At 34.8% G+C, this 17,069-nt stretch overlaps 1 protein-coding gene across 9 annotated transcripts in view; it reads right to left on the reverse strand.

Moving 5' to 3' along the window:
• Nucleotides 1-11,630, reverse strand: part of LOC147391187 (methyl-CpG-binding domain-containing protein 13-like) — a 31,551-nt gene extending 19,921 nt beyond the window's left edge. For 2 of the 9 annotated variants that reach the window (XM_086458613.1, XM_086458605.1), the window contains exon 1: nt 11,261-11,629. Coding sequence is in view for 4 of the 9 variants with exons in the window: in XM_086458605.1 (XP_086314731.1) it covers nt 11,261-11,344 (84 nt within the window). In the remaining 5 variants the exon portion in view is untranslated. Of the gene's footprint in view, nt 1-10,672; nt 10,763-10,962; nt 11,011-11,260 lie in introns of all 9 variants that reach the window. The other 7 variants (XM_086458612.1, XM_086458610.1, XM_086458609.1 and 4 more) reach the window with 6 other exon arrangements.
• Between the last annotated feature and the right edge of the window lie 5,439 nt (nt 11,631-17,069).

The following is a 17,069-nucleotide window of genomic DNA, read 5'->3' on the forward strand; positions in this document are numbered from 1 at the left end:
CTTGATTTTTCTTGTGAAACTTGTCAATTAGCTAAACATGTGCGTTCTTCTTATCCTATGAGTATGAATCCTACTATACCTGCTATGTTTGACTTAATTCATTCTGATGTGTGGGGTCCTTCCCCCGTCACATCCACTCTTAGTTTTCGCTATTTTGTCTTGTTCATTGATGATCACAGTCGTACCACTTGGGTTTATCTTATGAAACACAAAGAGTGAGGTTTATGGGATCTTCAAGCAATTTCTTACTATGATTCAAACCCAATTTGGTCGTACCATCAAGACCTTCCGTTCTGATCATAGTACTGAGTACACCTATAGTGAGGTCTTAAAACTTTGTTTAGAGTCTGGCATTGAGCATCAAATATCCAATGTTAACACCCCTCAGCAAAACGGCCGATCAGAAAGAAAAAATCGCCATATTCTAGAGTTAGCCCGTGCCATTTCGATTGGCATGAACGTGCCCCAATCTTATTGGGCTGATGCAGTTCTTACTGCTGTTTACCTTATTAATCGGACCCCCTCCAGTGTTCTTCAGTTTGTCACACCCCTCTCTAAGTTCTCTCCAGATCGTCCCGTGTTTCCACTTCCTCCGCGTGTTTTTGGGTGTGTCTGTTTTGTTCAAATTCTTGACCAAAATCGTTCTAAACTTGACCCTAAGGCCGTCAAATGTATCTTTCTGGGTTATTCCTCTACCCAAAAAGGATACCGTTATTACCATCCTCCTTCTCGACGACGTTTCATTTCTCGAGATGTTTCCTTTTTTGAGCATACTCCTTACTATAATGGGTCCGTTGGCATTCAATCTGAGTGGTTTCCTCTAGATTCACCTGATGATCATTTTCCTTCTTTATTTCCCCTTCCCATGCCTGTTCCTCCCTCTCCACCCCCCGTCAGTTCGTCATCTCCTCCATTGCAGGTTTACTCTCAACGTCCACGTGATACTACCATCACTTCTATGTCCGACCAGCTCGCTTCCTCGCCTCCAGCTCTGCCTCCGTCTGTTCCCTATGATGATCGTCCTATTGCCACTCGTAAGGGTAAGCGCACTTGTACTTATCCCATTTCAAATTATATATCTGACTCTGCACTATCACCCTCCTATCGGAGTTTTCTTGCTTCTGTTTCCGCTGTTTCTCTTCCTACTACTGTTGCAGATGCTATTGCTCATCCTGAGTGGTGCGCAGCTATGATTGATGAGTTGACTGCTCTTGAAAAGACTCAAACTTGGGAAATTGTGCCTCTTCCGTCTGGAAGGAAAGCTGTGGGTTGTCGCTGGGTATTCACGCTTAAGCATAATCCGGATGGTTCCATTGCTCGTTATAAGGCCCGTCTGGTGGCCAAAGGTTATGCTCAGACTTATGGGATTGATTATCAAGAAACTTTTGCTCCGGTTGCCAAGATGACCACCATTTGCATTCTCCTTTCTGTTGCTGCTATCCGAGGATGGCCTCTTTTTCAGTTAGATGTCAAGAATGCTTTTCTCAATGGTGATCTTCAGGAAGAAGTCTATATGGTCCAACCTGGGTTTCTTCCTTCTGCTTCTCCTACACATGTTTGTCGTCTTCGCCGATCTCTTTATGGTCTGAAGCAGTCTCCTCGTGCTTGGTCTGAGCGCTTCACTAAGGCCATGCATCAGTTTGGTTTCCATCAGAGTTCTGCTGATCACACCTTGTTCTTGCGTCACTCCCGAGGCAAAATTATTGCTCTGATAGTGTATGTGGATGATATTGTTCTTACTGGAGATGATGCTGATGGCCTTACAAAGGTCAAAACTTACTTAGGACGTCAATTTGAGATTAAGGACCTTGGACATCTTCGCTATTTTCTGGGTATTGAGGTTGCCCGGTCCCAGTCTGGTATATTTATTTCTCAGCGTAAGTATGTTCTTGACTTACTCAGTGCCTCTGGTCAGCTTGGATCTCGTCCAGCTGATACTCCTATTGAGCAGAATCACAGGTTGACTGATTCTGAGGGGGAGTGTGTCAGATATTGGCCAATATCAGCGTCTTGTGGGAAAATTGATTTACTTGTCTATGATACGCCCTGACATTGCCTATGCTGTTAGTGTTGTAAGTCAGTTTATGCACTCGCCTCGAACATCTCATCTTGCTGTTGTTTATCGTATTCTTAGATACCTTAAGGGATGTTCTGGTCGATGTATTTTATTCAACAATCATGGTCATCTTCGCATTGAGGCATGGACAGATGCAGATTATGCTGGTTCAGTGACTGATAGACGGTCTACTTCTTGGTATTGTACTAAAGTTGGTGGTAACTTGGTAACTTGGCGTAATAAGAAGCAGGATGTGGTTTCTCGGTCGAGTGCTGAATCAGAATACAGAGCCATGGCACTTGGAGTATGCGAGTTGTTGTGGCTCAAAATCTTACTAGCTGATTTATGTCTTCCTGTGCCAGTCCCCTTCTTACTATATTGCGATAATAAATCAACTATTAACATAGCTGCAAATCCGGTTCAGCATGACAGAACGAAGCACATAGAAGTTGATCGTCATTTCATTAGAGAAAAGATAGTTTCTGGACAGATTTGTACTCCCTTTGTCCCTACCTCTCAACAACTTGCTGATGTTCTTACTAAAGGTGTTAGTAAAACCTCCTTTGAAGATGTCTTGTCCAAGTTGGGCATTATTGATATCCACGCACCAACTTGAGGGGGAGTGTTAAAATAAGTCTGTAGGGTTATTTTAGTCTTTCACTTCTTTAGTTATCTTATGTAATACTTATATAGCCTAATTAGGGCTAATCAATCTAATAACTTTTCTCTCCATTGCTTTTAACTGACATTCATGTGGTATCATGCTTTGACTAATTTGAGATGGTTGGGTCTCGAAAGTTCATTGAGCCAATTTTATTAATCATCAAATTTGCTAAGCTTGGGTTACGACCCTACTATCTATAAGGAATATGACTAGAATCATAATAGAATTCTAAAATCCAAATCTAATTGAACTCTTAATACCTAAAGATAACTATGATAAATCCTATTCCTAATATCACTAAAATAATGATAGGAGATAATGATCAAAATTAAAGAAATATCTATTAAAAATAGGAATAAAGGTTGTGAGCCTTATCAAAAGCCCTTCATTTTTCTACTCAAAAATCCATTATTCTATTTCTCCAAAAATCCAATCTTGTTCTTGAGGTTTGAAGTTCAAGGAGATAGACTTAAGGTTGAAGATGTGGGTAAAATGTTTACCCTAAAATTCAATCATCTTGATGTTGTTAATATTTATGGTAAATTACTTTAATGTGCTCAACCTCGTCTTCAATGTCTTCTAGAAATCCTTGATTTTTCTACCAAATATTCCTTCTTTCTACTTCTCCAAAAATTCTATCATGTTCTTGAGGTTTAAAGGAGTTAGAATCTTAAGGTTGAAGATGACTAGTTTTGGAGATAAAATAAAGGGGTTTTTTACTACATCTTGAAGATAAGGGCACTTCGATCATTTATATTGGTCTCTCATGGAAGACCTAGGGTCAAGGGGTATGTCATCAGTTTGAAACACAATGGGTGCATCTCTAATATGGACCATAATGAGGAGGGGCATGTCTAATTCACTCCCCCCAAAAAAATATCAACAAGCTGGACATCACTTCTTGTAGATTAGATACTAACAGTAAAAATCGACGGACCACAATTCTTCAACTTTGTAAAGCATTTTTTATGGGGTTATAAGTTTCAGATTCCACACAAGAAATCAGCCGAATTTGAAACTTTAAAGTTAGATAAGGCAAATTTTGGCTCCCAACGTGGTCTCCCTAATTTGGGATGCCGAACATGTCCCGATATATATATATATATATACATTAACTCCAATCACGAGATTCGGCTGACCGGGACTTGAGTCAATTGGCTTTGACATAGTCTGTTTGTTTGAAGAGTGACAGGTGGTGGGAAACCCCTTTCCCCATTTTTCCAGTTAGTCAACCTTTTCAAATTGAGCTCTATTCTTTATTTATTTTTATTTTTATTTTTTTGGTGGCCGAACAACCATAATTTTTGAGGATAGTGTCCAATGCTATCTTTACAAACAAAGGAAACTCTTATAGCACAAATCATGCACACATCAAACTTACAAAAGAAATGTGTAGAAAAGGAAGAAGAAATGTGAGTGATTCGAAAAGGCGCTAAGCTCGTTGAAACATATAGGAAAGATGGTACCCGTTCCCGCATTCTCACCATTTTGAACTTCCAATTAAACCAACAACTTTAACTAACAGAGAAGGACATTCATGTGGTATCATGTTTTTACCGATTTGAGATGGTCGAGTCTTGAAAGTTCATTGACCCAAGTTTATTAATCATCAAGCTTGTTAATCTTGGGCTACAACCCTACTATCTATAAGTAATATGACTAAGAATAATAATATAATTCAAAAATCCATATCTAATTAAACTCTAAATACCTAAAGATAAATTTGACAATCCTATTCCTAATAGAAATAAAATAAAGATGGAGTTAATGATTAAAATTAAATAAATATCTATTAAAAATCTGAATAAAGGTGGTGACCTCTATCAAAAACCCTTCATATTTCTACTGAAAAATCCATTATTCTATTTCTCCAAAAATCCAATCTTGTTCTTGAGGTTTGAAGTTGAAGGAGATAGTCTTAAGGTTGAACATGAGGGTAAAATGTCTACCCTAAAATTCAATCATCTTCATGTTGTTAACATCTATGGTAAACTATTTTTAATGTGTTCAACCTCGTCTTCAATATCTTGTAGAAATCCTTGATTTTTCTACCAAAAACTCCTTCTTTCTACTTCTTCAAAAATTCTATCGTGTTCTTTAGGTTTGAAGGAGTTAGAATCTTAAGGTTGAAGATGACTGATTTTGGAGAGAAAATCTAGGGGGTTTTTGACTACATCTTGAAGATAAGGGCACTTCGATCATTTATATTGGTCTCTCATAGAGAACTAGGATCAAGGGGTGCATCATCAATTTGAAAACACAAGGGCTGTATCTCTAATATTGACCATAATGTGGAGGCGCATGTCTAAATCACTTCCCCCAAGAAAAGACCAGACATATCGGTTAGTAAAATCTGTTGATTTAATTAGGGTACTGTTTTTACTATTCTTCATCCTTTTCGCGGTTAGTTCTTATTAGACATATCGGTATTTTATATCTGTGACATAAGGTCATATGTGTAATTTCATTTGTTTTCTAGTTTTATATATACCACGGCTCATAGTGAGATAGTATAGTCAAGTTCGACTCCTCCCTCTTTCTCCATTATTTTCTTCTTCTCTTCTTTTCTAAACTCTAAAATGATCTTCTACATGGTATCAGAGCTTATCTAGTGGTCAGATTTTGGTTCTCTTCTTACTTCTTCCGCATTTTTCACTCTTCTTTTCTCTCTTGGTATAAACCAGATTTTTTTTTATCTGATTTGTACCCATAATTCTTGTGGTGGTTAAAATCCTCTATTTGGAGGATTTTTTCTATGGTTGGAAAATAGCCCTAATGTGATCATAGATCAAGAGATTTTCGTCAATTATTATTGGTTGGTTTTTGTACGATGTGGTGCTTAAGTTTCAAAATGTGTTTCTAGCCTCAAGGTACCCTACGATTTCATCTTGAGAAGTACTGGAAATCTACGATTTTATCTAGAAAGGGTTTTGGAGTCTTACAATTTTGTTTGGAAGGGTTTTAAAACCTTGCAACTACACTGGGATAGATTTCTCTCTGTTTTTTGGAGGCTTTTTGCAAATCTTGGCTATAAGAAATTTATGCCGAGGAGATTTTCTACTAGTAGAAAACGGTTCAAGAAAATTACAGAGCAATTTTATTGATTCTTTGGCAATCAATTGTTTCATCGTGGAGCAAAAGAATATCTTGGATATATCTACTGATTTGGTTGGAACTCAAATAACTTTTATTCACTTAAATGGAAGTAATTACATACAGTGGTCGAAGGATGTGGAGATTTTTTTGAAGGTCAAGGGTAAGAAATCTCACGTAACCAAAGTGAAATCTGATTTTCTTGATGAGAAATCCATTAAGTTATGGGAACAATAAGATGCTCAAATTGTTACTTAGTTGTAGAATAGTACGGAGCAGCAGATCAATGTTAATTTTATATTTTTGGATACTACGAAGGAGATTTGGGAATGAGTGTGGCACATGTATTCAAGATCCAACAATATAACCCCAATTTATGAGATCACTCAACAGTATTTCTCTTTACAACGGGATGATAAAACTCTGAATCAAACCTTCGCTTCATTGATGTGTATACGTAAAAAATTGAATAAACATCAACCTATTTCCAGTGATATCCTTCAAATGCAAAAACAAAGAGAGGATATAGATGTTATTCATCTTCTTTCATCCTTCCGATCAGAGTATGATGCAGTCAAGTCTCAGATTTTAGGAAGTCGTGATCTTCTTTTCTTAATATTTATTTTCTCCAAGCTAAAGAGACTCACTCTATCATATAGTAGTCAATCTACGAGTGATCGCTCTACTTTAACTACCCTTGGAGATCATGGGGGACGTGATGGTGGTCATGGAGGTAGATGTGTGGAAGTAGAAATTCAAGGGGAGGCCATGGAGTTTTTAGAACCCGAAAGTGTACCCATTGTGGCAAGGATGGGCACACTATTGACTTTTGTTGAGATCTCATGAGAGACCAGTTATCCCTCAAACATCATTATCTTTAGTTCACGATGTTGTGTAGCCTACTATTTCATCTTATTAAAGTACAGAGAAGAAATCCATTGTCCTTTCTTGAGAGGAGTATGACAAACTAGTCTTCAACTCATTAGCAACTGCTACTTTATCCCAAACAAGGTATCCACTTGTTTATTATCTTCTACAAGCCCCTGGATCATTGATTCAGGTGCATCAAATCATATGACAAGTAATTCTTACTTGTAATCATCTCTTCTTACATCTTCTTGTCAAAACGTTAAATTTGTTGATGCGTTTTTTTCAAAAATTGTTGAGTTAGGAATTTCACAACCCAATCCTAGTCTTTCTTTGTCCTCGGTTTTTATGTTCCTAAATTTTCATTTAGCGTTCTTTCTGTGAGTAAACGTATTAAGAAATTGGATTATTTAGGGATACTCTTCCCTTTTCACTATGTGTTTCATGATCTAAAGATGAAGAAGATGATTGGTAGTGGGAGTGAAGTAGATGGTATGTATCTTCTCAACAATGCTCCAATCCCAACAGCTCTTCATTCATCTTTTAGCACCTTTTAGTGGCATTGTCGGCTTGATCATCCTTCTCTTCGTGTTTTACGGAGTCTAGTTCATGCTTTAAATAAAAACTTCACACTTAATTGAGAAGTGTGTCAGTTTAACAAACACTATCGAGTGTCTTTTCCACTTAGTGTGAGTCGTAGAAAGTCCGATCATTTTCGTTTGGTGCATTCTAAGGTATGGAGTCCTCCCCCAACTACTTCTTATTTAGGTTTAAAATATATTGCAATTTTGTGGATGACTATTCAACGATGACATGGTTATTTCTATTGAATGATCATTCTGAGTTGTTTAATATATTTCAACGGTTTCATATGGAAATTCGAACCCAATTTGGTACTTTTTATGCATTTATGTTCTGATAATGCAAAAGAATTTTTTTCTGTCATTATACTACATATTTACAGTCTCACGATATCATTCATCAATCATCTTGTGTTCATAAACCTCAACAAAATGAGGTAGTTGAACGTAAAAACCGTCACCTTCTTGAAGTTGCTCGTACCTTCATATTTCAGATGAAGGTTCTTAAAATTATCAAAATGAGGCTGTGCTTACTGCTTGTCATCTCATCAACCATATGACTACTACCATCCTTGATAGTACTTCTTCACATCAAATTTTATTTTCTAATCGTCCTATTTTTCATTTCCCTCCTTGTATTTCTAGATGTATTCATTTTATTCACCACTTGGGTCCTACTTGTGACAAGTTAGATCCCAAGAGTTTGAAATGTGTGTTTCTTGGGTACTCTCGTACCCAAAAGAGTTACCAGTGTCATAGTCCCATATTAAGCAAACACTTTGTCTATGCTAATGTTACATTTTTAATTCTACGCCATACTTCTCTATTAGGTTGTCTGTTGATACTACATTTGAGAGTATTCCTTTACTTGTTCATGTTCCTATTTCTAAACCAAGCCTTGCTCCACAACTTCAAATTTATCACAGGAGGATCACTACTGCACCGCAAGCACCAACTTCTTTGTCGTCTAAAGATTCATCTCCAGCTTCTGTATTGGTACCTCCTTCCGTTCAGGTAATAGATGTTGCTTTATCTTCTAGCGAATTACCTATTGCTATTCACAAAGGTACCCATTATTACATTACTAGACATTTTATTTCTAATTTTGTTTCTTATGCTTCATTGTCTCTTTTATCTCCACTGTCTCTTCTGTTTCTCTTCCTAAGAATCTCCAAGAGGCTTATTCTCACCTAGGATGAACAACTATGGTTGATGAAATGGATCCTCTACATCATAATGATACTTGGTATCTGGTTTCTCTTCCTCCTGGGAAGTATGTTGTTGGTTGTAGGTGGGTCCACTTTGTTAAATTTCATCTTGATGGCATAGTTGATAGATTGAAAACTCGTTTAATTGTTAAAGGATACACACAGACTTATGGAGTTGACTATGCTAAGACTTTCTTTCCAATTGCAAAAATTACTTCGGTTTGAGTGTTGATTGCATGAGCTGCTAAGTCTGACTGGCACTTGTATCAATTAGATATTAAAAATGTCTTCTTACATGGTGATTTACATAAGGAAGTGTAAATAGAGCAACCATCTGGGTTCGTTAGTTGGAGGGAGATTGGGAAAGTGTATAAGCTTCAAAAAACACTCTATGGTTTGAAGCAATCTCCATGGGCATGGTTTGGTAAGTTCATGATGCGGTTTTTGCATTTGGAATGATGCCGTATTAGATAAATCATTCAGTTTTCCATCATAAAATTGAAAAGGGGTATGTGTTGCTGATAGTCTATGTTGATGATATTATATTGCCTGATAGTGATGCCAAAGGGATACAAAGGTTGAAGTCTTATCTTTAACAATAATTTCATACTAAGAACTTGAAAAAATTGAGGTATTTCCTTAGTATTGAGGTGGCTCATTCAAGTAGTGGTATTAGTCTCTCAAAGGAGATATCTGCTAGATTTGTTAGAAGAGATAAGGTTACTCAAGTCCAAACCAATGAGTACCCCCGTGGATCAGAAGTTCAAACTTACAGTTGAATAGAGAGATATGTTTGACAATCCCAGTAGATACAGGAGGTTAGTTGGAAGTTAAAAAATTAGAAAGTTCAATTACCTGACCATTACAAGACCAAAGATCTCACATGATGTTAGCATTGTGAGTCAGTTTATAAAGACACCTAGCATGCCATACTTGGTAGTTTTTCAACGTATTATGAGCTATCTGAAGGATCACTAGGATGTGGTTTATTGTACAAGCCTAATGGCCATAGTCAAATTGAAGGATATACAAATGCAGATTGGGCTGGTTCTCCATCAGACAAAAAATCTACCACAGGCTATTGTACCTTCATAGGAGGTAATCTTGTATCATGGAAAAACAAGAAGCAAACAGTAAAACTGAATATAGAGCCATGTCTCATACTTCTGGTGAACTTATTTGGTTGAGATATTTTCACCAGGAGATCGGTTTCACAATAGAGAGACACTTATGAGTCTTTTATGTGATAACTAGACAACCATGCATATAGCTTCCAATCTGGTGTTTCACGAGCGTACAAAACATATCAAGGTGGATTTTCATTTTGTTCGTGAGAAGCTTCTGAGTGGTGAAATTGCCAATACATATGTCAAGTCTAAAGATCAACTTGCTGATCTATTTACTAAATTGTTAAAGAAGTGATAGGGTTCATTTTCTATGTAACAAGTTGGGATTATATGTGCCATAAGGGTATATGTTAGATATATCGGTATTTTATATATGTTCCATAAAGGCATATGTGTAATTTCATTTATTTTCTAGTTTTATATATACCATGGTTCATAGTGAGAGAGTCAAATTCGACTCCTCCCACTTTTTCCATTATTTTCTTCTTCTCATCTTCTCTAAACCCTAATATGATCTTCTAGAGTTATCAATATGGAAGCTCAAAATGGTGGGAACATGGGAACGGGTACCTCCTTTACTAAATGTTTCAACGGACTTAATGCCCTTTCAAGTCACTCACGTTTCTTCTTCGTCTCTACCTATTTCTTTTATAAGTTTGATGTATACTTGATTTGTGCTATAGGTGATGCATGTTTGATTTGTGTTATAGGAGTTTCTTTTTTCTGTCAAGATAACATAGGACACTATCCCCAAAAATTATGTTTGTCCAGCATCTTTGGCCACCAAAATAAAAAGAAAGTAGAGAAGAGAAGAGACCTCACTCTGAAAATGGTAACTAACTAAAAAAAATGGGGAAAGGGGTTTCCCATCACACTTAAATTTTAAAAAAATAAATAAAAATTAAGATGATACTAATGTCACCTATGCTTTTGGAGTTGACGTCGGGTAATTAAGAACAGAAAATGTTCATAGATAAAGCATAAAAGAGATGAGAATAATGAGACTCATGAGTGGAATGTCTACAAAAATATAAATTAAAAATAACGCATTCATAAAAATTTGAGGTAGGCCTTACAAGTGATTAACTATGAGAAGTCAATTGAGATGATTGTGCAAGGAACACAAATAAGAACCCTAATTAGAAGGAACATGTAAGGTAAAGGTCCTGAAAGAACGATAAGAAGACCAAAAAGGACATTGATTTAATTAGTGAAAGAGGACATAAACCAACAGAAAACATGTCTTTTAATAGGCTGAACGGAGGAACAAAATTCGTTCAAACAACCCAATTTCCAAGATATGTTTTTGATGATAATGATGATGATGGTTTTCACTAATGATGCCGAAGAAATTTTTTGTACGAACCCACTAGTAGATGTTGCAAGCCCATGAAGTAGCCAAATTGAAACAAACCTATGAGAACACAAAGTCACATTCTTTTAAAAAATTATATGGAAAAACCACACTAATCTGATTGAATGTCACATATAGTCCACCAAAAATAACTGAATCTGAACTTCAATAGGTACACATAAACATTAATTTTTTTTTTTTTTTGGAAGATTTAAACATAAACATTAAGATGATCCAATTCTGGTCTCTGGAGATGAAAAAAAAAATAGCGAGAAATAAGAATAAATTGGAGTTGAAAAGTTTGGATTACCTTATCTTTGCGACCGTCCTTCCGTACTCTAACCTCCACAATCCATCCTGAAGGAAGCCAATCGGGCAATTTCGCGCTCCCCATTCTACACAACTTCTTCCATCTCTTTCATTCAGTTTTTCTACTTCTTCGTTATCCAACTCAAAGACATAGAAAGATAGATAGACGACGTTCGCTGTCACTGCATCGGACAAGAGGCCTCCAAATTCCCAAGCCACGTGTCACTGCATCGGACAGGAGGCCTCCAAATTCCAAAGCCACGTGTACCGACTGGAGAGACGCGCAACGTGTCGGATACTAGATTTATATATATATTTTCTGGTAGTGGAGATTTTGAACGAGGAAACGAAGTTGGGATTACGTGGTCATGTTGTTGGAGATTGTCTTAGTGTGAAGTTGGCAACTTGGAATTAGTACAGTGCGCTGTGAGAAAAAAAGACAAGTGTTTCACTCAAATCCACCCACTTGGCCACTCACTAAGCGAAAATTATTAAAAGAGAGTTAAATATTTTAATATTCATAACTCAAAAGCATTTTAATATTTACAACCCAAAAGAAATTTTTTTTTTTTTAATTACCAAAAACGAATTAAGTTGGATAAACCAACATTTTAGTAAGTGTGTGTTTGGTAATATTTCAGAACTAAAATTCAAAAGTTTTGAACTAGTAATGAAGGGACGCTGGACGAAACTTTTGAAATTAAAATTTTTTTTTTATTCCTAAAATACCCTCCTCAAAACTCTGATTTCTATCACTTACATTTTCTTTATACAAACCTTAAAATTCTTATTTTTAATTTTTTCATCCTTTTTTTCCTCTACAACTGTATTGTCAAAGTCTCTCATATTTTTCTCGTTTCGTATTCGAAAATCCTATATTTTTATACGAACCTTAAAACCCTATATTTTTTAACTAAAAAATAAATTATTATTTATTATTTGAGTATTACCTTGTTGGAATATAATTTCTTAAGTATGAATTCAAATTGAAAACAATACTTTTAGGATGTTTGATGTGTTAGAAATCGAAATTAAATGTGTGAATAATTTCATTATGCCATAACATGTTATGTTTTTTGGTTAAGAATTTATTAGAATTACAAAAAGGTATTATTGTCAAAATAGTCATTATGTTTTAAAATTCTATTTGTAACTAGAAACTTTTAAAAATGATAAACAAACAACTTTTCAAGAATAAGATTTCAGATTTCAGAAAACAGACTTCAGACTACAGACTTCAGAAGTGTTACCAAATATACCCTGAGAGTCCTGATAATATAACTTGCAAAGTGACATACTCAATAGACTCCCTGACGTGGACAAATTCTACTGCCATAGATTTGTACCCTTTGGGGTACACTTTTTATGGGGAAGTGCAATCGTGTATCCCAAATCGTACAGATCTATGATTCCCGAATTTGTCCACGTCAAGGAGTCAATTGAGTATGCCACCTAAAGAGTCATATTATCACAACTATTTTAGTAACTTGAAATGCTAGACAGTCCAACGTTTTAATTATTCAAAGGGCATATTTAATAAAGCAATGTATTTTAATACATTACTACGTTGGACATTCCAACGAGTTACTAAAAGCTGGACTGTCCAGCAATTTAATTTGTTTTTGGTAATTTAAAAAAAATTAATTAATTAATTTTGTAAATATTAAATATTAATTCCCTTTCAGTAATTTTCTCTAAAATAAGTGGCTCTATTTTCACATACACCAAAATGTATGATTGTATCCACTTTAAGTGAAAAATATATATAAAAAAGGTAATTTATTTTTTTACCCTTTCGTGTTTACTCCTTGTACACACCTTCGTCTTTTGTTACGTAGCTTGGATCTTTTAAAGATGTATGGATTTCTTAAAGATCGACCTTAGATTTGTCTTTTGTTTTGTAGAATCGGATCTCTTAAAGATTTTTGGATCTCTTAAAAGTCAACTAAGTTCCTTAGAATCCTATCAGTTCTACTTCTTAAAGATTTATAGCTGGCCATCTTAGATTAATTCTATTAGGTTCCTACAAGTTCCAATACTTTTAGCATCCATAAAAAAAAATCGAAGTTTGCAATTAGGGTTCTCCTTCCCTCATTCAATTTCATAAGATCTCCTTCGATCCCACCACAAGAGGGGTTTGCTTTGACTTAAACTTGTAATAAAAAAAGTTGAATTATCAAGATGTTGATAATATTGGTCCATTTATCTTTTTCTTACCAAGGTACCACGATATTATATCTCAAGCGTGTCACTTCAAAGCTACCACATACCAATATGTTGTGTCTCATTCAAGGACTCACAATAGATCAAGGGATACTGAATTTGAGCAAACATTGGACCACCAAGGAACAAAAGACAAAGAAAGAGGATTTTCACACATTATCAGTATTTATTAAGGCCTAGAGTGGTTACAATGGGGTTCACAAAGTAGTCAATAGCTCCGGCTAATGAAGATCCGCCTATGACTTATAACCCTACAACAAAGCGACCAACTACCGAAGAAGCTTTCAACAAGTTAAGTGAACAAGTGTCCACTATTAGTCAAATGCTTTCAGCATAGGTCAATATTCCCAAAGTAGCACAAACTCTTCAGAATCAAGCTTTTAGCTCAAGTCAATCAAGTCAACAAACTCCCACTGTTGTAAACCAAACCATTATGCCCCATATGGATCCTAATCTCAATCCTAAGTCAAAGCAAGCTCAAAACAACGTACCAGAATTAATATCTCATAATAGTAAAGGTCTTTTCTTAGGTCTTATGAGGGAGTGATTTGCCTTGTACAAACTTCTTGAGGGAGTGATTTACCTTCCCTATGCTTGGTACACCAATCTGAAGTGCCCTTGGTTGTTCTCAGTAATGCCCACGCTTACAAAATTATCTCTTATTTTCTAGAAAGAAATTAGAAGATATGTTTCTCTGATCCTTGTAACTAAGCCATTTGCTTTGTTTGGGCAAATCTTCATTGTTCTCTTCATGTGCTGCCATCTTTTCAGTTATGCCATTTTCCCTATGCAGCTGATTATAGACATGAGAATGTTCATCTTTGAACTTCAATGCTACATTGTTTGGAGTCGCCACCATTTTTTTTGGAAATAGGTGTGAATGGGCACCCGGATCGATTTTTAAGAAAAAATCATTTTTCATGACTTCTCTTAATCGACTCATAGCAACAACGACTGCAAGTTTTTTTGTTCGGTCCACCATAGTAGCCGCAGCATCTAGATTTTTCCTTCTTATAGCCAACGACCCAGTGATTATTCACAAGCTCTTACAATTACTTCTAAAGGAATAAACATGTTGTTACTTCGTCGTCTAGGTAAGTTTTTTAATTTGCTTCTTTCTTACACTAGTCCTTATGATGAAAATTTTTCTATTGTTTTCGTGACTACGTTTGTCTTTCATCAATATATTATGTTGATTTTAACATTGTGATCATCGCAAGGTTTATTAAGGGAGAAGTCCGATTTTATTTATTTATTTTAATTTATTTATTTTTACTTTTACTAGCAGAATTATGAAATTTTTTGGCCTCATAATCATCATGTTTAGGTCAATTTACGATGGGAGAAGTTTATATTTTATTTTTTATTTTATTAGGGTTAAGAAAGTATTTGTTTATTTTTATTTTTTGATAACTCCATGATCATCGTGCTCAAATTCATTTCATATGACTTATGATAGTGATGGGAGAAATCATTTTTTATTCTTTTGATAGGTAGGGTTTAAAACACAAATTTCTACTTTTTGTAATAATTTCATAATTTCATGTTTGAATTGATTTGTGTGATGGGTTTGTGATGACTTGCATTTTGTGGCTAGGAATTTGTGGGGATTGGAGAATGGTTTCATATAATGATGCATTTTTTTCACTTGACGAATATGCATATTTTGAGTGATGACTATTTTTGAAAAATAAAAAATTGTGTATATGTGCATGTTTGGTTAAACTGGAAATCAGATGAATATGAAAATTTTCACATATGAAAATGGTACATGCATCATTATTTTGTTAATTTTTCAATTTTGTAATCTGTCGTGCCTTTATGATTTTCTAATTTAGAAACTCACATTCATAAATTTTCTATTTAGGAAAACTCTTGTTTATAAGTTTCTATTTTGAAAAATTTATATTCAGAGCTTTCTAATACAGAAATTTCATAATTTTCTATATTGGAAAAATTCATATCCATCAAGTTCTAATTTTGGATTTTTTTTGTAATTTTCCAATTTAAGAGGTTCACGCTTTTCTATTTAGAAATTTCATGTTGGTTTGTGATTTGCTAATTTGAAAATTTCATGTTCTTTTGAAACTTTCTATTTTGGAAAAAATTTGTTTTGCAAATTTCTAATTTGAGATTTGTCTATTTTGGCAAGGTTTATTTTTATAAATTTCTATTTTGGAATTCATCATATATTTATAAATTTCTAATTTAGAAACTTCACAAGTTACCCATTTTTGAAATTTCACATTCCTAATTTTCTAATTTGGATAATTTTCACAAATTCCCATTATTGCTGATTTGGAAAATATTTGCATATATGGATTTTTAATTGACTTTAGATCTTGTATTTTTCTGAAACAAAATAGAGAGTAAATGAATGTCGGTAGAAAATAAAGCAATATAAGATAAAGCCATTAGTGATTAGAGTAACCTAGGATTAGCACATAAAACTGTTTTTGAGTTTATCCTTATTTGCATTCAACCTCATGAGCTTGATGTGAGCCTCTTTGGGTTGGAAGATATGGTATGAAGTTTTTTGAGAAAACACCATAGTTAGGACTCCTTCACTCACTGTATGTGTGAAGTTCCAACCACCAAATATCTAGTTCAAGTATGTTCTATCTTGATCTTATATAAGCATAAAACATCTAAGTTAAGCATATGATGTGTAGAGATTCATCTAAAGTTTTGGTCCATTAGAGTTGGATAAAACTTTGAAGTAAATCCTATAAACATTATAAAAAATATAAAAAAATAAAGAAATTACACAAAATTAAAGCTTGTTCCTAGGCTTCCTTCTCTTACTAATGGAGGGAGTCTAGCCTATAGTCATGACAAGGATACAAGAAGAAGTAAATAAAACAATACTTGTATTCATGGTAACCAAGATACACTATCTCTTTGAGAAATTACAGAAGTTCCTGAAATAAAACCTAACTAAAAAATGAAAATTACAGAGAAAATTTCAAGGACATTAGGGGAGAAGAAGAGGAGGGACAAGAACTCAGAGACTCTTTTCTAATTGGGAAAAATGCATTTTATAAACTTGAGGTGTTCTCGAAAGATCCAAAAAGAGTCGTCATCACTCTTGCGTATAATCTAACGTGCGAAGCAACTTAGAGCAATTCTAGAGCGATCCAACTAAGGTGGACTGCACCACATTCATATTTGACTATGCCACATTGATTTAGAAACATTCAGATCTCAAATATTGACTAGTTATTTGATTTTTCTTTTTAATTGCAGTCCACTCTTGCTTAAGTGATTTTGTATTCTTTTGGATGAGTTGATCATTGACCTGTACAGTGAACACACATGATCAATTTTTCGATATTTATAATTATTTTGTTCAATTAAGCCTAATTAACATGGTATAACATGAAATGTGATAAATTGAGGCTTAACATGCTTATTCATCTAATCTAATAAAATAAGGACAGAAATCGAGATAAATGCCTAGGAAAAGTGTAAATAAATTAGTATTTTGAGACACTGATTACACCCCCAAATTTATCTTTTTCTAGTCCCTTAGAAAATAAATTTGTCAATTTCGTAGGCATCTCGACTGCATTTAGCGAATACAACAA

Source organism: Akebia trifoliata, chromosome 11, assembly GCF_017979445.1.
Source record: "Akebia trifoliata isolate Shusen 1 chromosome 11, ASM1797944v1, whole genome shotgun sequence".
Classification (NCBI taxonomy): domain Eukaryota; kingdom Viridiplantae; phylum Streptophyta; class Magnoliopsida; order Ranunculales; family Lardizabalaceae; genus Akebia; species Akebia trifoliata.